This window comes from Myiozetetes cayanensis, unplaced genomic scaffold (genome assembly GCF_022539395.1).
Source record: "Myiozetetes cayanensis isolate MyiCay16 unplaced genomic scaffold, myiCay2020 scf10, whole genome shotgun sequence".
NCBI classification, from domain to species: domain Eukaryota; kingdom Metazoa; phylum Chordata; class Aves; order Passeriformes; family Tyrannidae; genus Myiozetetes; species Myiozetetes cayanensis.
Window position 1 is genome coordinate 3,715,414 of NW_026086605.1, and position 27,485 is coordinate 3,742,898.

A 27,485-nucleotide genomic window follows, 5' to 3' on the forward strand; every position below is an offset into this window, starting at 1 on the left:
TAACTCATTGTTTCTCATCAAATGCATGGTGGTGATAAGGATTTCCTGTGATAATAAGATTCTATTTCTAAGCAGTAAAAATAAGTGTTATCAGATGCTACTTGGTGTGCAAATTTGCAAGAATGGAAGAACATTCCTCCACCCAAATATCAAATGTAGTCATTCTGGCTACTGTTATGTCAGACAAAGGAGGAAGAACTGCAGGCGGACGCTTTCCAGGGTTGTAGTTTTAAAGCACATTTTCCCATCTGCCTCCAGAAGCAAGTTCCTCTATTTTTTTAGCAGGAATGGACTGTGATTTTTGAATGAGAATCTATTCCACAGTCTGCTGTTAGGGGTGTGTGAGCCCAGACCTCAAGGACACACCGTTCAAATACTGCTGAAAAGCCAAAACCATTACAAATCTTCAGGGGCACTTTTATTGAGGGTTGGTTTGGGTTTTTTTTAATGATATGAAAAGTGCACCACAAGCAATAATTGACAGTGTGATTATTAAGTCCACTTTTATGGCCAAGAGACTGAAATAAACACCAGGTAAAAAGCACCCCTGGTTTGTATTTACCACAGTATCTACCCTTACACAGTATACTTATTTAAATATTACTGGATATGGTTTGCAGTGACTTCCATCACAGGTGGAAACGTGGAATACAGGATTTCTGTCCACCCTTGAAATGGCTCAACCAGCCTCTTGCACCCATGGCAGAGATAATTTTGCTGATGCTGAAACCATCTATTCCTACCCCAAACCCCTCTCCTCTGTCTCACAGAATCATTTAGGTTGGAAAAGACCTGTGAGATCCACCAGGGTGCCACTGAGAATGTAAGTCAGTAAGTCAAAAAGCTGAGAGAGACGCATCCATGAGGCACTGAAAAGTATTATGTGGCTGTGCTGGCATTTATTGGCCATCAAATGTATCAAAGGACATGAAAAAAACCCAAAGAATACGAATGGCTTGTTTGCCCCTGCAAACAGTTCTATTTTGCAAAGCACAGACAACTTTGGTGGCACAAACTGATGCGTAAGGACAGGATTTCCTACTGGATAATGACAAATCCTGGAGCAAAAACTGTCAGAAAATGTCTGGGCTCGCTCGGCCTTGCAATTATTTTTTCACTTTGCTTCTTGCTCCTCTCAAGGCTGCCACTTCTGGGGCATGTGTTGAAAGCTTAACTGACTCATAAATGCTAGTGCAAACTATAACCTATAAACCCAGGCATTAAAATTCCATGGCACTGGTGCTGAAGACAGCAGTGGTACAGAGCAGAGGCAGCACTTGGGATCTATCAGAGAAATTCAGTGTGTTGGGAAAACCTGTGTTTTACACACTGACAACAGAGTGTATCGTGGATGTACCACCACTGCTGCCTTGTCCCTGTTAAGTTTCTACACTTCATGAGGAAATGACACACTGCCATAGCACCTTCTCCTCTGACCATTCCCAAGGACAGGCAGCAACTGTGGATGGGCAGTTCCTCACTCCCTGTCTAGCTCCTGGCACTGTTTAATATTTGTTTCACCATATTGACAGAAGCACAAGATAAAGATCAGCTGAGCAAGCAGCAGGCTGGGCAGCAGAAGTGATATTTCCAGTTATTTCCTTGCATGGGAATGCCTTATGTGAGGACTGAATCTCACGGGAGTGATGGATGCACCAGGAGTGCCACCACAGTCTTCTGAGTTTGGGGTTTCTTGGGGGCACTGTCAGACACCTTGTTCTGTCACAGGTAGCACAGAAGACATTACATCTGATCCCTCTGTTGTTGTTTCCTAAATCAAAGGCAGGTCAGCTTCAACCCTGAGGGGTTTTGCTGCCATTTTTTTTCAAAGGCTGTGAAATTGCACCGAATTCAGGAACACTCCTGACACACAGCAATGTGGGGCTGTAAAATTCAGACCCTTTTTATCCCAACTAGAGCAGGCAGGTCTGGCAGCTCCACATGGAGCAGGACTGTGGCTCGGCTTTGTTTCAGACACAGCAAAGCCAACATCCCTCCCTCTCCATCTCCCACTCCGACACACCTCCACAATTTTTGCTGGAACTCTTTTTTTTTTTTGTACACCCCGAGGTAAAAAACTCATCATGGAACGGAAAATTTCGGCTCATACAAATTTAAAATGTGGCAAAATTACAAACTAGTGGGAACAGGATCCAAACGAGGGGCTGCTGGACACGTCTGACTCCACACAGCACCAGCGGCTCCACCTCTAAAGCATATTTTGACCCACTATGGAATAAGACACAATTCCACAAACAGGGATTATGTAAACCACTCTGCATATATTATTTGCAAAGGCCCCAGCTATTCACTGGGTCCATCTTTCCACTCACATGGAACCAATTACAGAATAGGCACCCAAAGTCTCTGGGACAACCAGAAGAGAAAGAAACGGGTAAGCCAAGACCACTGAGAGCACACTCCAACTTCTCTTCATTCAGAGGGCACCACCAACCCGCCTAATTGTTAACATACTACTCCAAATGTCTTAGCTGCAGGCTGTTGCCCTAAAATTCCTTTATCCCCTCAAGTCTGGACCTCTATCCCACCCACATCCTTCTACAGGTCAAAATTGTTATCTGGTGCAAAAAGCTCACCTTTTGAAAACAGCTTGCTCAAGGCAAAAAGTAATGCTGTCATACAAAGATGACATAATTATATATTAAAAAAACCCAGAGGAGCTGGTCAGGCTGATTAATGCAATGAGACTGCACAGCTCCTCTCTCTGGAAGACTCATAAACCTGCCTGTAAAGGCTGTGAACTGGCTTTTTAAACAATACCACCTCCTTGTATGGCTTGGATTATATTTCCACGTTTAACACAGTAACACAAACACTGTAACTCCTTAATATACTCTTTTAGTACCACGATAGGTTGTAAGGCATTTCCCTCAGTGTCTGGTTATGGTTTTAGTGAGCCCCTAGGAAGGAGAATCCCTCTGGCAGTTTGGGCAGTGATTACAACATGTACCCCGAGGGTATTTCACCTCCAGACCTGCCACCCTCCTGGCTTCATGGAGTAAAGCCCATTCCTAGCCAGCTCTGCAGGGTTTGTGTTGGGAATAGTAAAAGGGATCGTATATGAACCTTCAGGAAAAGAACAGGAATCCACCTATGTACTACCAGACATTTAGCCTTTCATCAGGTAAACGCAGCTTTGTATCCCATTCACTTTTTAAAGGGAAAAGCTCCTTAAGTGCTTCCACAGAACGGGAAATCATTAAAAGCAACTTTTTTTGGACCACATTGCCCTCAGCTTGATGGAACAGTAGAGGTTCTTCTCACTGCACACAATTCTGTTAGCAAAGACTCCTCTCCTGAGTCTGCTGAAGTAGCTCCAAAATTTCTCATTATCTTCCACTATTATTCCATATCCTTTCAAGACAAACCCAAGAGAACTGGTAATTTTTTTCAAAGTGTGCAGCTGGAATTGTCCCCCTTCAGCGCTTTTCTGTGCTATAAGCCAAGATTGGGAGCCTATAATAAAAAATAGCCATCAGAGAGGCCAGTACAGTATTCAGCTGTCCTCCAAGTATAGTTATTTTGGCAAATCCTAAGCTTTTAGCATTTTTCAAAGTAATTTTTACAATGCTGCTCACACTCAGTCCTTATCTGTTGCTTCCAAAAACAACACAACAGCATCTTGCAACGGTGACTCCCAACATTTCCATCAAATTACAAACCCAGCAGCAAACGACAAAGTATACTTTAAAAAGTTATGTCTTCTGCACATTTACAGATTAGAAAAGAATATCTTTCGACCAAGAAAGAAGAAAAAAAAGCTCATATATCAGAGAAAAATAATCTAAACTTCAATCACATCTAAAGCTCCGTTAGCAGGTCTGTCGTGTGATCCTTTTGAATTTCTTGTACACTCAGCAACTAGATCTGATGGTAAACATCAAACCGGGAAGGCAGCTTTTGAAAATCCAGGCTCAGCTGATGGAACTCTTTTAAGTCAAGTTCAAAGTAAGTTTTGAAGATGAGACAGTGTGCTACACCTGAGTGTTTATGACATTCAGTGGGAGAAATGCGCAGCTCCACATGGCAGCCTACCCTGGATGCTCCCTTCTAACTCATCCCCTCTGCTTTGTCTCCCCCCTCTCCAGAATTAACAGAGCAAAATTAATAGAGATGAGTAACTCATGACAAGTTTAAAGCAGCAGCAGCAGCAGAGACTAAACAATATACAACAGAAAAATCAAGGCAAATCCCACCTTGTCCTGCTGATCAGGGTTTCACACTGACTGGAAACTCCGCAAAGCCCCACATGTTTTGCTCGAACAGACACAGCACAACTCCCCTGTGAGCTCTGTGCTTTCATCCACCAGCAAATCCTATTTCACCTCGTTGGCATTCAAGTAACACTGCAAATTGTTACCCTGCAGGCCACTATCCATCTCCTTAAGAGCAGATGAACACTGGAAATCCTGAAGAGACATAAGATATTCTTCCTAAAGTAACGCTCTGCTCTGCTTTTGTTGCTGATGGCAAAACTTGCACGAGCGTTGGAGAGTTATCGGAGTGTGCACCAAAAAGTCAGAGCTTGTTTGCCATCACTTCATTTCTGTCATAAGTAACTTACACTATGTGAGCTGCAATAGAAAACGCTTCCTAAAAATTTCTTCTGCTGGAAAATTGAAATAGAAAGTGAAAATCACCTGTCCTGTGACACTGTGACACACCATCAATAAAGAACTACAGCAAACCTGCCTGATCACCACACACCAACGAAACAGAAGCTGTTCCAACAACATGACCCAAATCATCAAAACAACAATTCTTAAGTTTTCCATTTATTTCTTATAGGATGATAGTCAATATTACAGGAGATGGTCTACTTTCACACCCCTTGAGTGACACTTGTCTTGGATACTGCAACTGGCACCACTCGGATTAGGAAGGGAAGGAAGAGTTATGGCACCAGTCTCTCTCTGTGTCCCAGCTTTTCCTCCAGCCAGAGGAGACCTCCAGAAAGCCTATTTAATAGAGCTCAACACTTTTCTAAATAAAGTAGAAATTTAAGTTACGTTTCAAATTGGGACTGACCAGATAATTTCCGTAGAAATTAGGATAAAAGGAGAAGACCTGGCAATTAAACAAAAATCCTATTCACAGGACTACACGTGACTTCCAAGTGAGGAACCAGACAGTATGAATGCATTTTTATAGGACAGGGAATCTAGTCCTCTTGGATGTCTTTAAGTGCTTTAAAAAAACCCAAGGACAAATTAGATATTCTACTCTAATCATCTCGCAACTTCCACAGGAAAACGAGAGCACACTCTTACCTTCACAAATTCTGTCCAGTCGCTGCCGCTTGACTTTGTGTTTATCCACAAGTGCCATTCTTGATGGTATTTTGCAACCTTCTGATTCAAAAAGCAAAGCAGTCCCCCAGGAACTTAGGAAAACTCACAGGAGTCGGCGTGCATACCGCCCTGCGGGCCCTGCAGGGAAAGGAAAGGATTCATTAGGACTTGTGGGCTCCCCATCCCTGGAAGTGTTCAAGGCCAGGTTGGATGGGGCTTGGAGCAACCTGGTCCAGTGGAAGGTGTCCCTGCCCATGGCAGGGGTGGAGCGAAATGAGCTTTAAGGACCCTTCCAACCCAAACTGCTCTGCGATTTCCAGCACACCAGTGAGGTCTGCATGTGCCCAACAGCAGAGCAGGGTCACCTTTGAGTTTAGTTCTTCCAGCCCCAGCGTCCCTCTGGTTACACATCTCCCACCACAAATCAAACTTATGGCCTCTTTATCTTCCCTGCGATCAGAAAAACCAGCCTTGTACGCTAGAACTGCTGAAAGCACTGTATGGGCTTCCCAGTTTTATTTCTGTCTTAAAAATCTCTTCCTAGCAGATAAAAACCATTAAGTTATTTTGTAGGCTCACAGACGCTGAAAGATTCTTCGAGAGTCTATAAAAAAGGGGAAGTAGCTTTTGCTCTGCCAGTACTTTCACACACAAACCACTTTCACGTCTTATTTAAGCCTTGCCCTGTAAAAGTCATCAATGGGCCTTGAATTTGCAACAAGGCCCTGATATGTGTTCCAGCTGTCACCATAGCCTGTCCTTGCCCTCATATTGGAAGGGCCAACATTAAACTTCAGGTGCCAGAGAGGCCATTTCTAGTGAACACAGTTTTAAATGCCAGCGAGACAAAGAAATCCATAAAAGCCACAGGTGTGGCTGATCTACAGGAAATGCTCTCCAACGGGACAACAACTGAAGGTTTACTGCATTTTGGTGGCACAGAGGAAGACCCCAAATGGATCCTTCTCAGGTCTGGTGTTTTTTGCTCCTACAGAGAGCCAGAGCTTTGTTTAATCCCCGAATGCTTCAACTTGAGCTGAGGCTGCAGCCCCTGAACATGCTGCTGTGGCACTTCAACTTGAGAGCCTTTTGATGCAAAACCCAGGTATGAGTTTTTCAAAGCAAGTTCCACAACACCATTTGTGAATCAAGCCATAGAGGAAAAGACCTCACGCTGACAGCTGATTTCAAACAATTCAACACTACATGCACTAATATTTTATGCTACCACTGACTCAATGATCCTCTTTTACATTTTACGGTGAAGACAGACGATCCTGGTAAAAACTACTAATCTTTCCAGGGAAGGGACACTGCTCAAGAAAGAGGCCTCTGCCCCTCTCCAGCCATCCACCACCCACTGAAAGGCACCAAAAGAGCAGAATTAGCGTAAATCTGTGATTTCTAGAAGCAAAGCAAAACACCACCACATTTTTAGAGGCCTTGCAAGGAGGGGAGGAGAAGATAAAGGCGGGCATGACCACAAGCACAGCAAGAAATCATCTCCTGAATGGCCATCTGTATCGCCTGAAAACTCTCAACCTCTCTGCCTACATAGTACTGAAAGGGTTAAAAAAATGAAATAAATTCTGAGAAGCCAGCAGTAACCACAAACTTCAGACTGAACCATTCGTTCAAACTGACCCACAAACAGCTTCTCCCTGGTGGGTGAATGCTCACACTGCACTATTTGCAAACAAAATTTTCAAGACAACTAAAAAAAACCCGCCGGGTTCATGAAATACAGGACATGGGAGAAGACACCGCACCAGGAAAATCCAGGTTGAAGTCCCAACTGCAATTGGGCAATATCCGTAACCTCGACTTTTGCTTCCCCTTCTCTCCAACACTTCAGGTTCTGCAGGTCCAGTCAGGCGTTTCTACTTTGCATTTTATTCCCCCTGCACTCGGGTCTCCTAAAAACACGCCATTAACTTCCCAGAAAACACAGTTAAACCAACGCAACAGGCCGAGCCCGGGAGGGGTAAACGCTCTAACAAAGCCGCCGCACGCCGGGACGACAGCTTCCTGGAGATTACTGTTATTATTACAAATGGTTATCAATTATGCATCACATTGATAGTCAATTTATAAAAGGAAAGGCCTCGTGTTGGTACAACTGGATTCCGACTAAGGGAGGATCGGCGATTTCCTGGTAGTTAATGGCCAATTTCCCAGCAGCGCCACCGCAGCTTAATCGCTGAGATTTATAGTAATAATTAATTGATTTTTTTTTTTAAACATAGAGATGCTAAAGAGCAAGATTCCCACTCATATTAAAAATTAATGCGACATTAGAAAAGAAGCAGAAAACTTCCATTCCAGAGGCAGAAGCTTGGTACAGTCAAAATATTTCATACAACAAAAATTAAAGCTGTTAGTGTAGCTAAAGCCTGAGTAGCTAATGGCATTTCCACCACCAACATTTACAAGTACAGCCATGAATTTTTACCTCTATTACATCCCACTCCACTTCCAGAAAGAAATACCAGGTTATAAAAAAGTCATGCCAGTAGAGAAAAAGTTATCATTTTGTTCTGAAAACACTCAATTGGTCCATTATGTTCGGGCTGCAACTGTTTTACCTTTTATTTCTCCAAACAAAATCAATATGCAAAGTGTATTTAATTTTGACAGAGTGCATTTTCTGATGGACGAATGCATCCATTAAAGTTTTTTTTTTTTCCCCTGCCATCTCAATTCCCTGCATTACTCCCTGGAGGAAAACTTCCCACAAAAGAAACTAATAACAATCAGAGAAATTACTGGCCATATTAGAGTCCTACACAGCTTAATGTAATGGCCATGAATGAACTGCTTCCTAATGATGTTAACTGCTCCATCTTTGTCTGACAGGTGTCCATGACATCAACCGGCAATAAAAGCCCAACTCGGAAGACTTATTAAAAATGTGGCAGGAGCTGCCGAGCAGGATTTGGCAGGGATGGATAAAATGGAGAAAACCAGATGTGAGGGGCACAGAAACAAGCAGATATCCTCCTGCCTCCTCGTGAGGCTGTAATTAAGAAAGCAGTTCTTCCACTTGTGGGACGGAGGACGCAATTAGTTGGGCCCCCAACTTCAGTCTGTCCTCAGTGATTTCTACAGCCAACCCAATCTCCTAACAATCACAGGTCTAAAATGTCCCCCACAATAAAATAAATGCAATCAGGCTAGGCAGATCAGAAATCATGGTCAGCAATTAAAAGACAAGAAAACCTCACTGTCTAAGGAAATCTGAGAGGGAGAGGCACACGCACAAAAATTGTACTTCATCTTCAGCAAGATTAGGAAAAAAGTGAAGTGATTTACATACAGTAATTGCATGGCCGTGTTAGCCTCCAACAGTGTCTTTCAAAATGTAAATTTTCTTGAAAAACCCCTGGACACGATGATAGCCCAGCAGTTATTTATTTATTTAAAGAAGGAATGTACTTAAATACAATGTTTTAGGAAGAAACCAATCCTGATGCAGCACAATTAAATACCTTGTGAATACTGCCCATTAAATACCATAGTCCATGAGCCAGAAAATGAGAGCAGAGAAAGCTGTGTTAGGGCTGATTTTCCTGCTTTTGACGGAAAACGGAAAGAAATAAAGTTGATTTTCCAAAATAAGATGCACTGTTAGACAAAACTTGAATGCAAGGTGAGCACGGGTTTCCCAGAGAAGCTGTGGCTGCCCCATCCCTGGAAGTGTCCAAGGCCAGGTTGGACAGGGCTTGGAGCAACCTGGGCTAGTGGAAGGTGTCCCTGCCCACAGCAAAGGGTTGGAACTAAATGGTTTTTAAGGTCCTTTCCAACCCAAACCATTCTATAATTTTATGAATTAAAACAAGAATTCACAGACTCCCAGACCCTTAGTGGAGTCAGAAATCTGTTTCTCACAATTTCTGTCTACATTTTCTATCCTTTACAAAAGATGGCCTCAAGAAAACAGGGATTCACTACTACAGGAAACTCCCAGCTCCATAAACTGCAAAAGCTCCCATTTCCAAACAGCAATGGAAAATTACCACCCTTCCTCACATCACCGGGTTTTCACATGTACAACTCCTTACTTGAACAAATCCAATTCCAAATGTTCTGATGGTACTGTCAGACATTTCCTAGGCTCTTGGGAAAGGAGAGGTTTCTGGAGAAGGTTTTACACTCATGATTCCTGCTGGATATCAGTCCTTTCAGGTGGAAGCAGAGCAGAATACCCGAGCGGAACTGTGGAAGTCGCTATCTGCTGATGGCACGGGCAGCTCTCCCTGCATCCTCCTTTGTGTTAAGGTCCAGTTTTCCAAAGGTCAGTCACACTGGAACTGAGATTTCAACGCAAGAACAGCCCAGAGAGCTGTGAACTGTTCCAGCCCTGCATCAGCATCCCTGGGTGTTAACTACCCTGAGCTAGCGGGCCGTCCCCACTGCTGATCGTTTCAGACACCGCGGGGAGGGCAGGAGGGGCTGGGAAGCAGAGTTCGGCATAAGAAAGGCAAGGCAGAGAGAAAAGCAAGCAGGAGACACACAGAGATAATGACAGGGGAGGGAAGCGGACAAAGGAGACGGCACAATGCAGGAGGAACATTCTGGGAACACTCTGTCATGCTTCCTCCCTGCGCCGCCGGCACATCCTTAAGTGTGATGCTCTCTAAAGCCCTGGCACGACCGCAGGGGAGGAGGGGAGCACATGGAAGGGAAGAGACAGACAACACAAACCTTCTGGAGATGTTTTTTTTTTTTTTGGATGTCTTCTTTTAAAGAATAATCAAACAACATGGGAAACTCACAGTGTCAAGAGATGATTAAGCCAAAGAGTCCAGCACAAACCAAAAATGGGTTAAACATTTACACGGATAGTGAGAACAAACACAAATTTTCATGACCTCAAAATAAATTTTTGTTTGTTTGTTTTTGTGTTTGGTGTGTGTGTGTGTGTGGGTTAGTTTTGATTTTTTTGTTTGTTTGTGGATTTTCTGATTTGTTTTTTATTTTACTAATGCCTGAAGGATGTAAACCTCCAGACTTGGGCAGAGGAATCACACAGTTTCTACGTGGCCAGGGTTTAGACTTCAGCTCCATTAAACACACTCAGCCATTCCATAGTAAACAGGATGCTAGGGTAAAAAACTAAAAAAAAAAAAAAAAAAAGTTTTTTTTCCCAGTTTCTAGGAGAACTACCTTGTAAATCACACCTTGGTGCCAGGCACTGTGCTGGGTGTGGCTCGATAGAGTTAATTTTCTTCATGGTAGCTGGTGTGGGGCGGTGGTTTGGGTTTGTGCTGGAAACAGGGTTGATAATCCAGGGATGTTTTTGTTATTGCTGAGCACACAGAGTCAAGGTTTGCTCTGCTTCTCATACTGCCCCACCAGCAAGGAAGCACACGGAGTTGGAAAGGGACACAGCCAGGACAGCTGACCCCAGCTGATCCCAGGGATATCCCAGAGCATATGGTGTCATGCTGAGCATTTAGAGCTGGGGGAAGAGACAGGATATTTGGAGTGATGGTGGTGCTTCTCTTCCAAAGTCACTGCTATGCATGATACAGCCCTGCTTTCCCAGGGATGGCTGAACTCCTGCCTGCCCATGGCAACTGAGGAATTATTTCCTTATTTTGCTTTGCTTGCACGCAGACCTTTTGCTTTACCTATTAAATCGTCTTTATCTCAGCCCACAAGTATTCTCACTCTTACCCTTCTGATTCTCTCTCCCATCCCACGGCAGGGAGGGAGGGAGTGACTGCATGGGACTGATTTGCCCGCTGGCATTAAACCACAGCAGTCTCCCAGCAGTCTTTATCCTTCCTCCAGGACCCTCAGCACCCTCCAAACAGTGAGGGTAGGACTCCAGCTGCAAAACCATTATTATCTAGCTTTAATGCTTTTTACTGGTTATTACAATGATTTTGCTGCCGCGGAGCGTCCAGCGATGTTTTGCATTAAAGGCTCCTCCATGGGAATGCCTGGATGCTGCTGTGGGCAGCAGTAAGTGCTACTGGTCTGGGTGACTCACTTCTTTTTCAGCCCAGAAACCCAAGAACCAAAGCCTTGCCCCCTCCACTGCCTGCCTGGTGCCTTCCCTGGGTGCAGAGAGAGCAGTGAGGCAGCAGGTTAAACGTCTTCATGGAGAGCCAGCACTCCCACGTGAGCACCTGAAGAGCTCTTCTGCTCCTCACCCTACAGAAAAGGAGAATAACACCCTGAACAAGCCTTGTGCTGAAGAACTGCTAACAATTTTGAGGAACTTGCTATTATATGAGTGAACAAAATGTACCATAACGGCATATGAGCCTGCACATCTGCTGCTAAATTAAACACGGCGCATAATGATGCAGACCACATCTTAAAACATTATGCAACGAGATACAGACTGTGCTAAAATAATGAGGCTTCAAAGAAGACACAGAGAGCCTGATCCTGCATTCCTTACAGCCCCTGAAAGCCACGGCGAGGATCCCTCATCAGTTCTACTCCATCAAAGCTATTTGTTGACTCAGGAAAAGAAGAATCACAATTAAGTATAGGTGCCCTTTGAAGGGAAAGGAGACACATGGGTTTGTAGCCTTTCCCTTCCTCTCTACCTTAATGATGCATAAAGCATGAGAGAGGTTTTTATTTGGAACTGGATTTTTAAAAAAAAGTTCCTTTAAGAATTGTATTTCAATCTCCAGATTGGGTTCTCAGCAGCCAGAGAGATGTTATGAAGATGCACTGAAATGAAAATATTTAAGTGTCCACAATAGCCATGGCACAAAAAAGGGGGGAGTGCGATACCTCTTTTATTTTCAGCGTTTTTTAGCAATTTTGATTTCCAACATTAGTGATTTTCTCTTGGCTTTGAGAAAAGAATATCCAGACATGCTCCCTTGTCAGGCAGTATGAGCCCTCCACAGATTCTCTGTGAGTTTTCAAGTAGAACTAGGAAATACCAGAACTGGCACTCCTTTCATTCCTAAAGCTAAAATACAAACAAACAGCCCAAACAGGCAGCAAGAAAATTGCTTTAAAGAAAATAACTGTCATCTCTCTTTCTGGCATCAGAAGTGAAGCAGGTCGATGCTCTGCTCACCCTGCACCGACAGCCTTCAGGGGCTGGTGGTGGGCAGAACAATAACCAGGAGCTGAACCCAAATTATCCACTTAGCTTTGAGAGTGCCTAATCCATTTGCTAATTAATCACGGGCCTCCTTCAGCCTCTCTTATCTTGTTTTTTTTTTAAGTATCTGACGCTGATAACACGCACACTGATATTGCCATAGCACATAACTGGCTGAAAAACTACCCTTAACTTTTCAAATGAAACAACAGGAAACGATACATAAATAATCTTACAGTCCCTGCCGTTCTGGAAAATAAAATCCCACTCTATGTTTTACCAGAATTCCTTAAGTTACTCATTTTTCATGTGCACTAATCGCAAAGGTTAACGCAGAGTAAGGTGAACCTGCACCGTCTGCACGTCTGGATAACCAAAAGCTCTTCTCTACTCAAGCCATTAGTAGCTCCTCTACCAAAATCAGCACAGCAGATTAGAAATCTTGAGAAAAATGAGTATTTGCCAGGTTGTTGGGTGAGTTATGCAGTTACTTGTCCATTAGAGGGCATTTCATACTGCGGAGTGAAGCGCCAGCACGGAGCTTGGGAACAGCATCACTAACCCCATCTGGAGCTGCTGGAGAGTAGTTTCTGTCGACTCTCATTTAGTAATTGCCACTTTTCAACCTTTCCATATGCTGTATATAGATGAGCAAGCAAGAGCAAGGACAAGAGGAAAATAAGATGAAATAGCTAGGAAAAAGGTCCCGGTTAAATAAGCCCTTTGGTGCACAGCTATTGTTGCTGCCAAGGTTTGGTTTTGTTCAGTTTGCTTTTCACCCCCCAACTCTAACACAGCAAACTTCATTCTTTTTTCTCTCATAAGTAGTACTTTATGTTTTGAGTTCTGAAAATGATTAAATGCGAAAAACTGCAGATTGTGCCATGGCACCATTACCCATCACTGGAGCTAGAGGGGAGAGCTCAGCCATCTCTGGAGCTGAACAAAGGCAAATCCAGCTTTCTCAGTGCCAAGAGGTAGGACATTGCCACTTACCTTCAGACATCTCCTTCTATTTCCTACTAATACTGCTAAATGTGAACTTTAAACTGTTTTCAGCTTCTGCTGGCCAGGAAACCACACAAAGCCACCCACTCCCCTGCTTCAGTGGTTTTCCTCTCTCCATCTAAATGCAAATTAAATTAGGGAAGAGACAGTATCTTGCTATACATCTCCAAGCACATGTATGTTTGTAATCAGGGTGGCCAAACTTCCTGAGTACGAGCTGCAAACCAAAATCTTCATGTGGCCAGGAGCCACATCCTCCCAACCTCCATACCCCCTCCCTCCATGCATCCCCCTCTGTGTCCCTGTGAAGCCTCGTGTTTCTCCCATCCCCACGACTCTGTGCTGCCAATCCCCCAATCCCACTTAGCTCACTGCTTTCAGGGCTGGCAGCACCCAGCACTCCTGCCTTGCAGGATTTATTGAACAACTGTAGTATAGTATACACTTCCACAGTATTCACAAGTTACTCCTGAATTCCTCCTCAACATAAAGTTCAAAACAGCAGGCACAGCAACACAAAGACCACCCAAACCACCCTGGGTATCAAGGCTTTCCTTTGGGTGCCCAAGCTAAAGGACCAGCACTACAACCAGGACCACATGTCTTTGAGGCTCTCTTAAGTCCTTGGTTCTGTCCTGCTCCTGAAAAAAAGAAATAATGAAAGAAGCAAATGGAGGAGTGCATCCTTACAAGCAAAGCTGTGGAATACTCAGGGAATACAGTGTCCTGAGTTGTAGGCATGTGCTGCTGCATCAGCTTGATGGGACAAGAACTTGAGGGCACCCACGTTCCAACCAGCACAGCCCCACCTACAGACTCACATGACGTACCACACAAGAGTCTCCAAGCCTGGAATTCTACCCTTCGTTACTGAATTCTTCCACAATCAGGATCAAACAATCAAACCTTACATGAACGCTCAAGCAGCTCCAGGGATGAGCAGCGACAAAGGATGTTGTCCCTGGTCCTTGTCCCACAGTGACCAAACTACTGCAGGGCAATGGCTGTGTATCCTGGGAGGTACCTTGGTGGCCTTAGCCCAGTTCCTCATCTCAGGAAAGATCACACCAGCCCCAGCTGAGGGCCTGAGGAGGAACCTTAAGCCCAGCAGGAGATTCCACCATTCAGGTGCTCACCCCTCGTGCCCCAGCTGCACCATAGTCCAGCAAACCTGGAGACTCAGCCCCTCTCTGGCACACTGAACCCCCCCATACAGTACAAACTCCTCATATTTCTCATCATATCACAGATATCTCACGCCTTTTTTCCCAGTCAGATCTCACAGAGCCTGCTCAAGGATTGCTGCCTTGATAGGGAGTAGTGAGAAGAGGCAGTGATACTCTCCTGTCTCCAGGAAATCTCTGGAGTTATAGTTTGCCCTTATCTGAGTGCTTATATTTACAAGCCACTCTTACATAAAAAGTCCTCATCTGCATTGACTTACTTAGCAACATGAAATAAAATAGCCTGAAGCTATTCATGTTGCTCAACATACTTTTTTTTTTTTTTTTTAATGTAGATGATGCTCCGACTCTGTTTTGTCTGTAACACTTATTACTATCACCAAAGAAAGTATGTTCTAACAAGTCTCTGAAGGGGGAAACACGTGTAATACCTTTAACAGCTCAGCTAATTCATCTTTTGCTGTCCAACTGCTGGCAAAATCTCAAATGGAAACTCTCAGAATAGAAACGTGGAAAACCCCGTTTCTCTTGGTCCGAGACCTGTTCCCACTATACAATCTCTTTCCACCGGAGTGAGTCCTGTTTGTTTTCAGCACATAGCAGCTTTACTCAACAAAAAAAAAAAAAAAAAAAAAAGAGAGTTCAAGAGTTCAAGGCTACGTCTCCATTCAGGCGTACACCCACAATGCGAACCGGGCTCTCCGGCCTGTGCTGGAGGCATTCCTCTCCCCTCCACCTACCCACAAAAGGGCCTTGTCTGAGGGAAATGAGAAATGGAGGAAGGGGCAGGATGCTAAGAATGGCAGAGAGGAGAAGAGCCCAGCCAGGTGTTGGGGCATCAAGGACCAAGGAGGGCTTGGATCAAGAAACGGGTCGGCGGTGAGGATGGAGGGTGGCTTTTGGAGTAATCAAGGGTCTGGGGAGCCCTAGGGGATCCGCCTGCAAAACCCACGCTACAGACAATACTGAGCTCCACGGGGTCAGGCACAGGCACAGTCAGGATGGAAATGTGTGAGTGTTTCCATGAAGTCCCGTGGGAAAGAGCTCGTCGGGATGCGGGGCGGCTCCGGGACAGCCCTGCCGCGAAACGAAACGCTGCCTCCTCCCTGCTCCTCCCACCCTCCATGCCCGGCTCTCCCTCGCTGCTCCTGCAGCATCGCTCACACGGAGTGAAAGGAGAGGGAAGGATGGAGCCAAGTGAGCGGAGAGAGGTTTAGATAACAGTAATAAATAAGACGAAATAATTCTCCCGCCACTAACCTTTAGCCAGAGTATCCTCTGCGAGCACCAGGTTTGCATAATATACAAATCTTTCTCCCAAGCCTCGCCAGCTCGCTGTAAGCAGGGCAATTTTGGGGTTTAAGCAACGCTCAGGTTATTGACCTAAATTTATACAGGCTCATCTGGAGCCATAACGGTCCATTGTGTGCCCAGGCCTGCTCGGGACGCCTTAATACACAGATTATTGATGCAATGAACTGTGACGGCTCCCATAGAGCCGCGATGGTTTATTGTAGCAACACCTACTCGGGGTCCCTTTAATGCGCAGATCGGTGACACAATAGAAAGAAACGGCCACTGCTTCGGGATGCATTATCCCACGGATCACTGACGTGACAGACCGCAGAGCCCTCAGCCTCCTGCCTTCATGCAACCAGCAGCAAACACTTCCCAAATCCTGGGGTGGATGGCCGGGAGGTGCAATGTGGGGACACTGCCCCCCCTCCCCGCCCTTACCCACCCAAACCTCTACAAGGTGACATTCGCAGGAAGCAATTTGCCACTGAAAATAAGGATTTGTAATGAAAGCACTGGTGGGACCAAACTTTTAGCAAGAACAGCCACAGGCCTGCATTATAGATCAAGGCTAAAATCCTGTATGAGAAATACATGGAAATTAGCCAGAAAAAAATAAAAAAACCACAACCAGAGTCCAATTTTCAGCATAAAAAAAAAAAGGAAAACATTTTATGTTCCAAGAGAACGCGAAGAAGCGAGCGCAATAGGAAAGTGCACAAATATCTCTCTCTCTCTCCCTGCTTTTCCTCTTAAAAACAAAAATAATCTTAGGAGGCTGTGAGCTAAGGATGGTTTAAAGAAAGTCACTTGTGCAGGGAGACCTCAGGCTGAGAAGAGGAAAATTAAGACATTAACTCTAACCAAGTGTTCGCAGCCTCCTCACAAACATCAGAGAGCAGTTCAAAAAGCTGCAGCTGGCTTTCCACTATCGCCTGCATCTTCCCCACCATTTACCAGGAGCTTTTTTTAACACCGGTGACACTTCACATTCAAAACTGCAGTTAAAAATAGACCGTTGGTCCTCCCCTTTTAACCCTTCAAATTCCCTCCCCTCCTTTCCACCTCCCCACACACCCACTGGTCTGTCCTGCTCCTCCTGCCCTGTCAGCAGCCACAGGGGTGATGGAGGGGTGAGGGGAGGCCTGCCCAGCTGCAAGTCACAGGACCATGGAATCACAGAACAGTTTGGGTTGAAAGGGACCTGAAACACCATCTTGTTCCACACCCTGCCACGTGCAGGGACACCTTCCACTAGACCAGGTTGCTCCTGAGCCCTGTCCAACCTTTCCTTGAGCACTTCCAGGGTCCCCCCACTGCTCCCCAGGATGTCATCCAACCCTGGAAGCAACTCTCTCTCATTTTATCCCAAAGTTGGCAGCTTTATTTGCAGGAATGAAGGCAATGGCTCTACTCTGTATCTTGATTTCCCTTCCCACCTGCTTTTGTAGACAACGTGAGTCTAAGGGCTTTTTTTTTTTTTTTTTAAAAAAAAAAAAGCACCCAACACTAGTGTTTTCTCTCTGGCCTTAAACCCTGCAATCAACAACTCAACCGTGAGCTTTAGAGAAAGAAATTCCTTTGTTATCCTGTAGCTACTTAAACGCTGAACCTTCAAAACCTCCTCAGGAAACAGGCCTGGTGAATGGCTGCCGCTACCACAAGGAGCCCTGCACAAGAGAGACTCAAAAATCAATATCCTTCACCCAACTTATCAAATTTACCGAGGACATTTATACAGTATAATTAAATAGAAAAGAGATACAAATACAAAAGAGTATTTGCACGGCACTGAATAGCAATTGCATTAACTCTGGGACAGAGGACACTCTGACAAAAAGGAGGGGAAACACCATACGTCAACCAAAGAAGCTGCAAGGAGCACGGGGAAGGTCTCTGTTCTCACAGCTCACAGGGAATGTTTAGCACTTCCGTAAAGACATCCACAAAATAAACATCAGCACGCACACCTAACGCATTTCTGCAGGTCCTGGTCTCAGCCAAAACAGTGCCATCAGAATTATACTGGTGATGGAAATGGTCCAAAACACTCAGTCACCTCTCAGACTTATGTAGGGTCTCCAAAACATGTTGGGGCACTTCCCCCTCACTGGTGTGGAAGCAAAGCAGACACCATTAAGTTGCTTTTCAGCATATGAATGCACCAAGTAAAATTGATTTTGCCCAGTAATCCACTTGGTAAGGCAGGGATGCTTTCCACAACCAGCAGCCGCCTCTGCAGACTGGTAAGATAAAATCTCTGCAAGGTTAAACCTGGGAAAGGCCGACTGCCAGCGCAGGACAAACTGAAACACCGTGGAAAAGGCAAACCAGATTATGTGGCTATTTGTTAAACAATTCTTCTCACAAGGGTTGTGTTACAAGCTTTTTGTGAGCGCTCCTTGCTTTCAGGTAGAGCCAGAGAAGCTGGCTCCTCGCTCAAAGTCCCTGCAGGCAGCAGGGAATACACACCCACTGCTGTGGATGTTACATCTCTCTTGCAGTGGGGACCTTCAAATAGCCCAGAGAGGTGTTGGACACACGCTCGGGTCCGAGTGCTGCTGAGCAGAAGGCAGGTGTGTGTTTGCAGAGGCACCCAAAAGCTGGTTTGCCTTCGCTTCAGGCTCAAAGGTTTAATCTCCAGGGCTGCCTACAGCAATTAGACAGTGCCTAATTACACTGACCGATAAAAACCAATATACAAGACGGGCAGGATCCCTGCACGCTGCTCCCCCACTGCCAGGCCCCCCGAGGGGAATCTCAACCATCCACTTTGCAATATACTCATGGGGAAGAGGGGGGATCAGGTTAAAGGCTTCTTTGTTGCCTCCCTTGTGTCTTGATTCGTTAATGTGAATCACACTCCACTCTATTTTGAGCAATCCTTTATTAAAAATGCCTGTGAGTCATTTTCTCTAAACTTGAAACTATAAAAATGGTAATGTTTGGGTAATAGGAATTTTTAAGGTTTTGCATTCTTCTCTTTTTGATGGAACAGGGAAAGGAGGGTAACCTGACTCACAGGAAGAGGTTTTTTTCCCCTTGCCCTGAACAGACATGCTGCTCTTGTATAGAAATCACAACTCGTGGAGTAAAACTTCTGAACATCCTTCACTAAGTTAGACGGAGAGTACAAAAAAAACAAACACAAATTATCTCTTTAGGGAAAGGCAAAAAACCCAACAAATGGCAAGCTGGGAATCTCTATCAATTTATGTTCAGCATGGTATTAAGAAAGAGCCTATAAAGGTAAATCCATGAACTTTAAAGAAACATAAATCCCTTTCCAGATGGCATAATGCAATAACTGAAAATCATACTGGTGATTATTCATATCTCTAATGTCCCCCACCTGAAAGGTAAAGAAAACCAAAAGGATTAGGAAGAAATCCTTCCCTGTGAGGGTGGTGAGAGCCTGGCACAGGTTGCCCAGAGAAGCTGTGGCTGCCCCATCCCTGGAAGTGCCCAAGGCCAAGTTGGACAGGGCTTGGGATAGTAGAAAGTGTCCCTGTCCAAGGCAACAGGTTTGGACTAGATGATTTTTAAGGTCTCTTCCAACCCAAACCCTTCTGGAATTCTAGGATTTGCTCTATGAACTGGATGTCACTAACCCAGGAACACAAGCACAGCACAGCAAATAAACTGACCCACAAGCACCCCAGAGGGACTTTTTTCATCCCAGAAATGGAGACACCTCACCCTGCCTGATGACATCAGATGAGACACTACTGCCATGTCAAGCAAAAAGGCTCTTCACCAACAGTGAAAGGTCTCCAGCAAATTGATGGCACACACACCAGTCAGCTCCATCCCCACACTGCAGAGCTTGTTCCCATGGTGTCCAGGCAGGACTGCCAGAAGAACACAGGCCCTGCCCAGGAGACCCAGCACAGAAACCACCTTTAGCTGTCTCCTGGATGCACTTGGCATCTCTGGTATTCTTGGACACGCAAGTCATGGTCAGACTTGCAGGTGCCTTGTCCCAAAGCAAATTAGAAGCACTGCAAACAGGGGCAAGGGTGATGGACTTACTGCTCCAGCTGTGAGGTTGCAGGTCCAACCTGTGTGAGGATTGCTAGGGAAAATATTATAAAGGGAAACTCACTTCCCCTGGCTGCCTGATAGGGCCCATCAGAGGAAACATCTGCCATCCTCCACAGAGGACAAAAATGAGGAGGAAGTGGTTGGTCCATCCAGAGAAAAGAAAGGCCAGAAACATTAAAGGCACACGGCTCCTGACCAAGGCAGGAGACCCACTTCTGCAGGCAGGTCTCAGCAAAACAGGTTAAAAAAGCAGTTTCACAGAGTGCCGAGTATGAAAACGGCAGTAGCCCACTTGATGAGGTCAGGGACTGAGGTGGCCTATGGTACTTGTAAGAGAAAACATCTGTTGGTGTTAAAAGGTCAGCAGGAAATGAATGCTATTTACTTTGTCCTTACTGGTTGGGCCACCGCTCCTCGAAAGAGAACCATGCATGGCTCGGCTCAGCAGTGTCCCCGTGGCAGCCGCCCCACTGACTGCCCACCTCCATGTCCCCTTGGTGCACCCAGGAACCCTCCAAGCAATCCTTGGGACGAGGATCAGGATGGTCCTCCCCTCAGCAGACCCCGGGGGGGCCTCCCTTCCCTCCCTCCCTCCTCGTGGGCCACCACCCCGCGCGCTTCAGGGAGGGAAAAGTCCTTCGCGCCGGCTCAGGAACAAGCCGTTAAAATAAATCCGTCAACATAAAAGCGAAAAAAACAAGAAGTTTCTTCTGAAAAACAGGAAGTGTTAGGTACAGAGCGGCTCAAAATAGCGCCGGCTCCGTTTGTTGACAAAACACGGGTCCCGAGGGGTCGTGCCTTTCTGTAATTTTTTGGTTTTTTCCAGCGGACAGCCGGGCTCACCTCCACAGCTGCCCGGGGGCTCTCCTACCCTCTGCCAGGGGCTGGCACTGCTTCCCACTGTCCTCCGGAATGGGCCATGGAGGGCGATGGCCACGGGCCTGGCCACGCTTCCTGTGCGCTGCACGGGGCTCCCACAGGAAACCCTGATGGAAAACAGCCCCGGCCTGAATCAGGGCTCGCTCCGGCACACAGAGGGAATATTTAAGGCTGGCACCCCCTCGTTAAAACTCAGACTGAAGTTTTAAGTGTGTAGGGAACTGGTTTCAAACTTTCCCTTGCTGGCTCTTCACGTGTAGGAAAGCGCAGTGTTGGCCAGGTAGGAGGAGCCACTGACACGTAAGGACAGGCTTGAAATGATCCCAAGCCCTATGCCAACGAAAAGTTCACAACCAAGAAATAACAGGACAGCATCTTCGGCAGAACAGACGAGGGAGGAAATTTTACACTCCAGCTTTTCGTCAAGGCAGTGTGACATTTTCCCATTGCTCAGTAACTCCCCAGTTCAGGCTCTGCCTCTACTTCTCCATAATCACAGAATCATAGAGTGGTTTGAGCTGGAAGGGACCTTAAAGCTCATCTCATTCCACCCCCCTGCCATGGTCAGGGACACCTTCCACTATCCCAAGTTGCTCCAAGCCCCATCCAACCTGGCTTTGGACACTTCCAGGGATGGGGCAGCCAGAGCTTCTCCTGCGCCAGGGCCTCACCACTCTCACAGGGAAGAACTTCTTCCTAACATCAATATAATCCTGCCCTCTGTTAGTTTGAATCCATTGCCCCTCATCCTACCACAATCTGCCTTGTCCTCCTGATTTAGTCTGCAGAGGTAGAAAGCAGCACTATTTTTTGGTCTTAATTTAAAAAAAAACCCCAAACACCAAAATAACACTCTCAGATGATCTAACACAGACTAAAATGACTGCACTGAAAAGCAGGACGAGGTACTATCCCTTTTCACACCCCCTGATCTACAGACCAAGGCCGCCCCCGAGCCCTGCCTGCCTTCTCCTCACACACCACACCAGACACGAAGGGGCCCCTATCGTGAATAGCTAATTATTGGACCACATTAAATTATTACTCAAATTAAGATTTGTGGGTTTTCCCCTCGCCTAACAATACGCCTTTGAGAGCGGCGCTGCAAATACACTGGAGCAGGAGCAGCAGTCTAGCTCCATGTGCAATTAGGCCAGCATGTGGATCTTATTGCTCCTAAGGACTCTTATTTGATTTCCCGCACCACCAACTGGTGAGAAGTTTTCAAGTCTATATAGAGAAGAATTAGATCACTCTTTGGGGTGGTCGCATCTGGGGTTGGAAAAACCAGATGGAGAGCGTTTTTTCCGAGTGCTTTGTAATTGAAGCAGCCACCAAGTTGCTAAGGAGCAGGCAAATACAATCACCGCTCTGGGGCACCCGCAGCAGCGCCGGGGCCGCGTCTGCCAACACTCGTACACACCATCCCCAGTGCCAGCAGGGAAGAATGGTCACACAGGACGGGGTTTAGGGAATGTCGTGGTGAGTGAGGGACCCACTGCCAGCGTGCAGGGGCTCTGAGGCTTCTGAACGTAAACATCTGCGTGGTACCACCTAAGGAACCCGGGAGGCGGGTTTCTTTAGTTCCCTGAAAAATGCAAAGCTCACAAGAGTAGGCTGTGAAAATGGGGAACGGAGGGGAGAGAGAGGGAGAGCAGGTGGGAGCAATAAGGAAACTACAGCATTTCAAAGCACAGAGAACCAACCAAATGGAGAGATGGCCACCATGTGTGACACTGTTTCTTGCAGGCTGATGGGCCCTGTGATGGGATAAACTATCTCTGGAACGGCCAGGCAGGGCTCTGAGAGTGATTCGTGCTGGCAATTCAGTCCTGGCTCTGCACCAGCATCAGACATACCATGGATCATTCCCTCCCTCAGTAGGGACTGAGCTATGAATGCTGCCCTTCCTGGGCATCAGGAAGGTGCATCTCAGAGAGCACAGGATGGTCCTAAGTCCTTCCTAATCAAAACATGTTTTGTAGACTGAAGTGAGAGAGGGGTGAAGTGGTTTTAATCAAAGCTTGGCCAGCAGCATTTCATATGCACACAGAGATCTACAGCCTAATCACAGAATGGTCTGGGTTGGAAGGGACCTTAAAACTCATCTCATTCCAACTTCCTGCCATGGGCAGGGACACCTTCCACTAGCCCAGGTTGCTCCAAGTCTGTCCAACCTAGCCCTGGACACTTCCAGGGATGGGGCAGCCACAGCTCCTCTGGGCAAACCTGTGCCAGGGCCTCACCACCCTCACAGGGAAGGATTTCTTCCTAGTATCTAATCTTATCCTGCCCTGTCAGTCTGAACTCATTCCCCACTGTCCTGTCACTCTGTGCCCTTGTCCAGTGTTCCTTTCCAGCTCTCTTGCAGACCCTTTAGCTACTGGAAGGGGCTCCACAGTCTCCTCAGAGCTTTCTGCCCTCCAGGCTGAACAACCCCAGCTCTCCCAGCTTGTCTCCACAGCAGAGGTGCTCCCGTGGCACAGACTTTGCCAGGGAATTGCTGCTTTAGAGACAGAAAAGGCATTTATTTTCCCTGGTGCTTAACCATGTGCCGGGTTTTAAAACCTGTGGGTTTACAACCTCCTTATCAGCAGCTAACACGGAGCACGGCTCCCCAAGATGCAGGAAGCATACGGAAACCCTACTTTCCTTTCCTGCTATTTATTTTCCTCCTTGGAACATGCAACAATAAAGTCACAAGTCAAACCATAAAAACGAGGCGAAGAGAAATTTCTCCTTCAAATGCTGAGTTTGCAACTGGAGGAACTGCAGCTCCCCACGTGGCACCCCCAGGGCACGGACTGTGAGGGAGGAATGTACCTGCTCCTCCCACCAAATATCCCCAAAGCACAGCGATTTGAAAATTAATCAGCAGTTCCAGCCTGAGCAGGAACACCTTTAAATATTTGTTCGGGATTTTTGCAGAGGGAAGCAACAAGTAGAAAAACAAATATACATCCAGAGTCAGCACTTCACGACTCAAAAGAATACATAAATGACTCATTCTCATGCACATGGCCTCCATATAAACATTCACCTTGAAAATAATCCTGTGTGCAACACCAAACCAGGAGAGCAGGAGGATGGCAGGGAGATCAGAGAGCTTGTATTAGAAAGAAGAGGCAATGGGTGGTGATGGAACTATCAGGAAAGGAGGCCCTACAGAGAAATCCCCCTTGAAAAACACATGCAAGCACCTGGTTCTGCTATTCTATCAGTTTTTTATTTTCAGGTTTTGTGCATGAAAATACAGATTTCTTTCTGCAAACTGCAAATTACTGCCATTTTGAATTGGTGTTTGAGGCAAACTCGGCTTTTTAAAGCGTATTATTTTATAGGCATATTAATCTTAGAAAAATTAAGAGAATATTTTCCTTTGAAGACACAAAGCTGACACCTTCAATATCTCGTTTTTCACATCCAATTCCACATTGGTTAGATTTTTTTTCCTTCCCAAACCAGTTTTAGCCTGGCCAAACTTCCTTCCTGCATCCGCATTTCTGCTGCCTACACACCTGGGGGTATAACACGAGCTACACCAATGACACCCCACCAACTTTTCAATGAACTCCTCCGTGGCCCTGGAGCATCTGGAGCCACTGGGATTTTTGAAACAATGTGGTGAAATATCTGGGTGACTACACAGCCAACTTTCAGTAGCCAATTTGAAATTTCTGGTTGGTAGCGCACCACGGGAGCGCAAAGGTCCAAGTGCTGGCCTTCACACAATGAATGATTCACGATGAATTCCCACAGCTTTTCTAACCCAGCTGCCATGTTTAAAAACCAGTGCAACCCTCTAAGGTATACAAATAATTAATTTCAACCCAAAGTCTAAAGCAGCAGCTCCCAAACTTTCTTTCCCCGGCTGCGACCTCATTTTACAGACCAGTAGCTCCGTGCAACCCCAAACGGTGGAATAAACATGGAACAAAATGAAATTTCCGTCAGGCTCACGACCTTGCTCATAACTTCCCCGCACCTCATTTTGGAGCCATCACTCCACTTTGGGAACTGACAAAGTTGTAACACAAATGATGTGGAAACACAGACCCACCCACAGGCACAAAATCAATGGTGCCCACAGAGCCACGGTCATGGATGGGAGACCAACACCCTAAATACAAGGTTCAGGATCTGCAGGAACCTTTGTGGTCCTGGGATTACCTCACAGACCCCTGTGCTGTCACAGCAATGACAAGGAGAATGCCTCAAAAAAAGTGTCCAAGGCCAGGTTTGATGGGGCTTGGAACAACCTGGTCTTGTGGAACGCCCTGCCCGTGCAGGGTGTTGGAACAGAATAATCTTTAGGGTCCCTTCCAACCCAAATCATTGCATGATTCTATGACAAACCCCTTTTTTACCCCATTGGTTCAAAGATGTCTGTGGGGTTTTGCCCAGCAATGCCCCCAGCTTCACCCCAAACAGCAAAATCCAAAATGTGGATGTTACTTAACAGCATCATAAATAAATCCCCTTCAAATTACCTCCCTCAGCATTTTTTATTGCTACAAGAAAAATTTAAGCTTTAGGGGAACTCCAGTGTTTTTGCACACTGCTGAGGGCTCAGTCAGTGTCACAGACATAAATTATCAAGTCAAAGGACCTGCTCCACTACATAAAGCTGGTAGCAGGAGCTGAGATTGGAATTAAGGCATTTTTGGTTCCCAGGTCAGACCCTACACAATTACAGCTCTGCAGCCAACAGGACAAACGGGGTATTTCTAGGCTGGATATCAGAGACCAGAAAAGGGGAAACAAACAACCAGAATCACCTCAGAAAAACTTGATCTCCTCCTCCCTGAATCCAAGTTCATGATTCTGGCATCACCCTCACAGTGGTGACTTTTTTGCCATCTGCCATCTTTCTGACACACATTTCAAAAGAGGAGAAGTTCCCAAAATGGTTTAACTGGAGGGTTGGATTGTGAGCTGGAGCAGCACAGCCATAACGCCTGGAAAGCTACATCCCCCCTCTGCACACACACCGTGTCCCAGGGCTGCAACCTGAACTGTGAACACGAGGATATTCCCACAGATGTGCAGAAAACCAAGGATAAAAATTCAGTCCTTTGGCTCCCAATTGCCGTTAAAATTAATTGCCACATAAAACTGCTGATTCCCAGCAAATGAAGCTACACAATTTATCAACTCAAGGATAGAGCAAACTCACTCGTGGTTTAAATACGTTATCTGAGTTATTACAGAATCCTGCAGCAGCGACAGTTTTATGGATAATGTAGGTTTTGTAAATTCATTAGTACCGGACGAACTTTCAAAGCAAACAAAGACATTAAACAAACATCACAATACTGTATTTACACACAGAATAGACCTCCCTTCCCTTTCCAAAGCCATGCTGGGATACTTGGAGGAAAAATAGGAAAGCAGTTCTGCTGTAACACCTCACGAAGGGAAAACTTGGCTGTTCATTCGGATCCAAGACAGAGAGGGCTGGGCTCAAACCTGCATTTCTTGACCTAATACATGAGAGGTCACTTGTTGCCTTCTGATTCAGCCCCTCCAAGTTCTTAAATTGTTGAAGGATCACTTCTATACCACAAAAGGAGACTGGAGCTGCTCCAGAGCCCTTTGCAGTCCGTGGCATATTTCCACTGATTTCAGCAGGCTTTAAATCAGCAGCACGATATCACCTAATTAAAGGGACAATGTCATCTGGAGTCTACTCCATTTCAGCCAAAGTTAAAAGCACTTGCAGACCTATGCCTGGGTGAATCCTCCTGCCCTTTTCCCGTTGATTAAATGCTTTCCCTCCCAACTGATACAGGAAATAGCTGCCAAGCTGACACAGGACCTGGACACATGGGAGAGAAGAGAAAAATTGCATTCTCTATGACTTGCTGTCAAACCAAAGGAGACATTGAAAAAAAAAAAAAGAGGAAAAATATTTTTTGGCCTTTTTTACAACAGGAGATGTTAAAAACAATTTCAGAAGGAAGGACAAATTTTCAGCTGATACTGCTTCTCCTGAGAGAAATCTCATGATGGAAATTGTTTTAACCTATACTTGCTGGAAGAAATGACTAACACTGCTATTAAAAAAAAAAAAAATTGTAGAAGAAAAAAAAAAAAGCTGTTTTTCTCCACTTTTCCATTCTGTTTACTCTGTGCATTTATCACCAGCATGTGTGGAAGCAGCCTCACTCTTTCCCCTGTGCAGGCAGTGAGTTAGTCACACTTTCCCCTGTTGTGTAGCTCCTTTAGTCAGCAGCAGGGAAGTGATAAAGATGGAAAAAAAAAACCAACACAAAACTAAACAAAAACAGGAAAAAGCAATTGTGAAAAACACAGAGATTAGCAGGAGGTCCTTGTAGGCAAATGTAATATTCAAATCGATTTTTCCCTGCTTTAATTTAGGAGACTGCAATCTGGAGAGGAGCTCTGTGCCTCTCCACGCAGCCTCTCCTCCGGAGGAAGTGCACGTAGGGTACAGGAGAGGGAGGGCAAGGAGAGAGGAGAGGCAGCAGAGCTACAGGAACCCCCGGTGCAGAGGTCCAGAACATGCCAAAAACATCTCAGAAAGTGAGAAAGAAACTGCTACCAGAGAACAGATGTAAAATAAGCCCCAGCTCCCAAGCCTAGTGGTGCACTCAGGCTCACCAGGTGTCAAATAATCAGCCTGCAGGAGGAACAGCCCAAGTTTTGTGACCAGTGTGA

At 45.8% G+C, this 27,485-nt stretch overlaps 1 protein-coding gene across 2 annotated transcripts in view; it reads right to left on the reverse strand.

Annotated features, from left to right (window-relative positions):
- CTBP2 (C-terminal binding protein 2) overlaps positions 1–27,485 on the reverse strand; it is a 290,386-nt gene that overhangs the window by 52,015 nt on the left and 210,886 nt on the right. For both annotated transcript variants that reach the window (XM_050305341.1, XM_050305342.1), the window contains exon 2: positions 5,292–5,450. In XM_050305341.1, coding sequence (XP_050161298.1) covers positions 5,292–5,349 — 58 coding nt within the window. In that variant the 5' untranslated portion in view covers positions 5,350–5,450. The remainder of the gene's footprint in view (positions 1–5,291; positions 5,451–27,485) is intronic.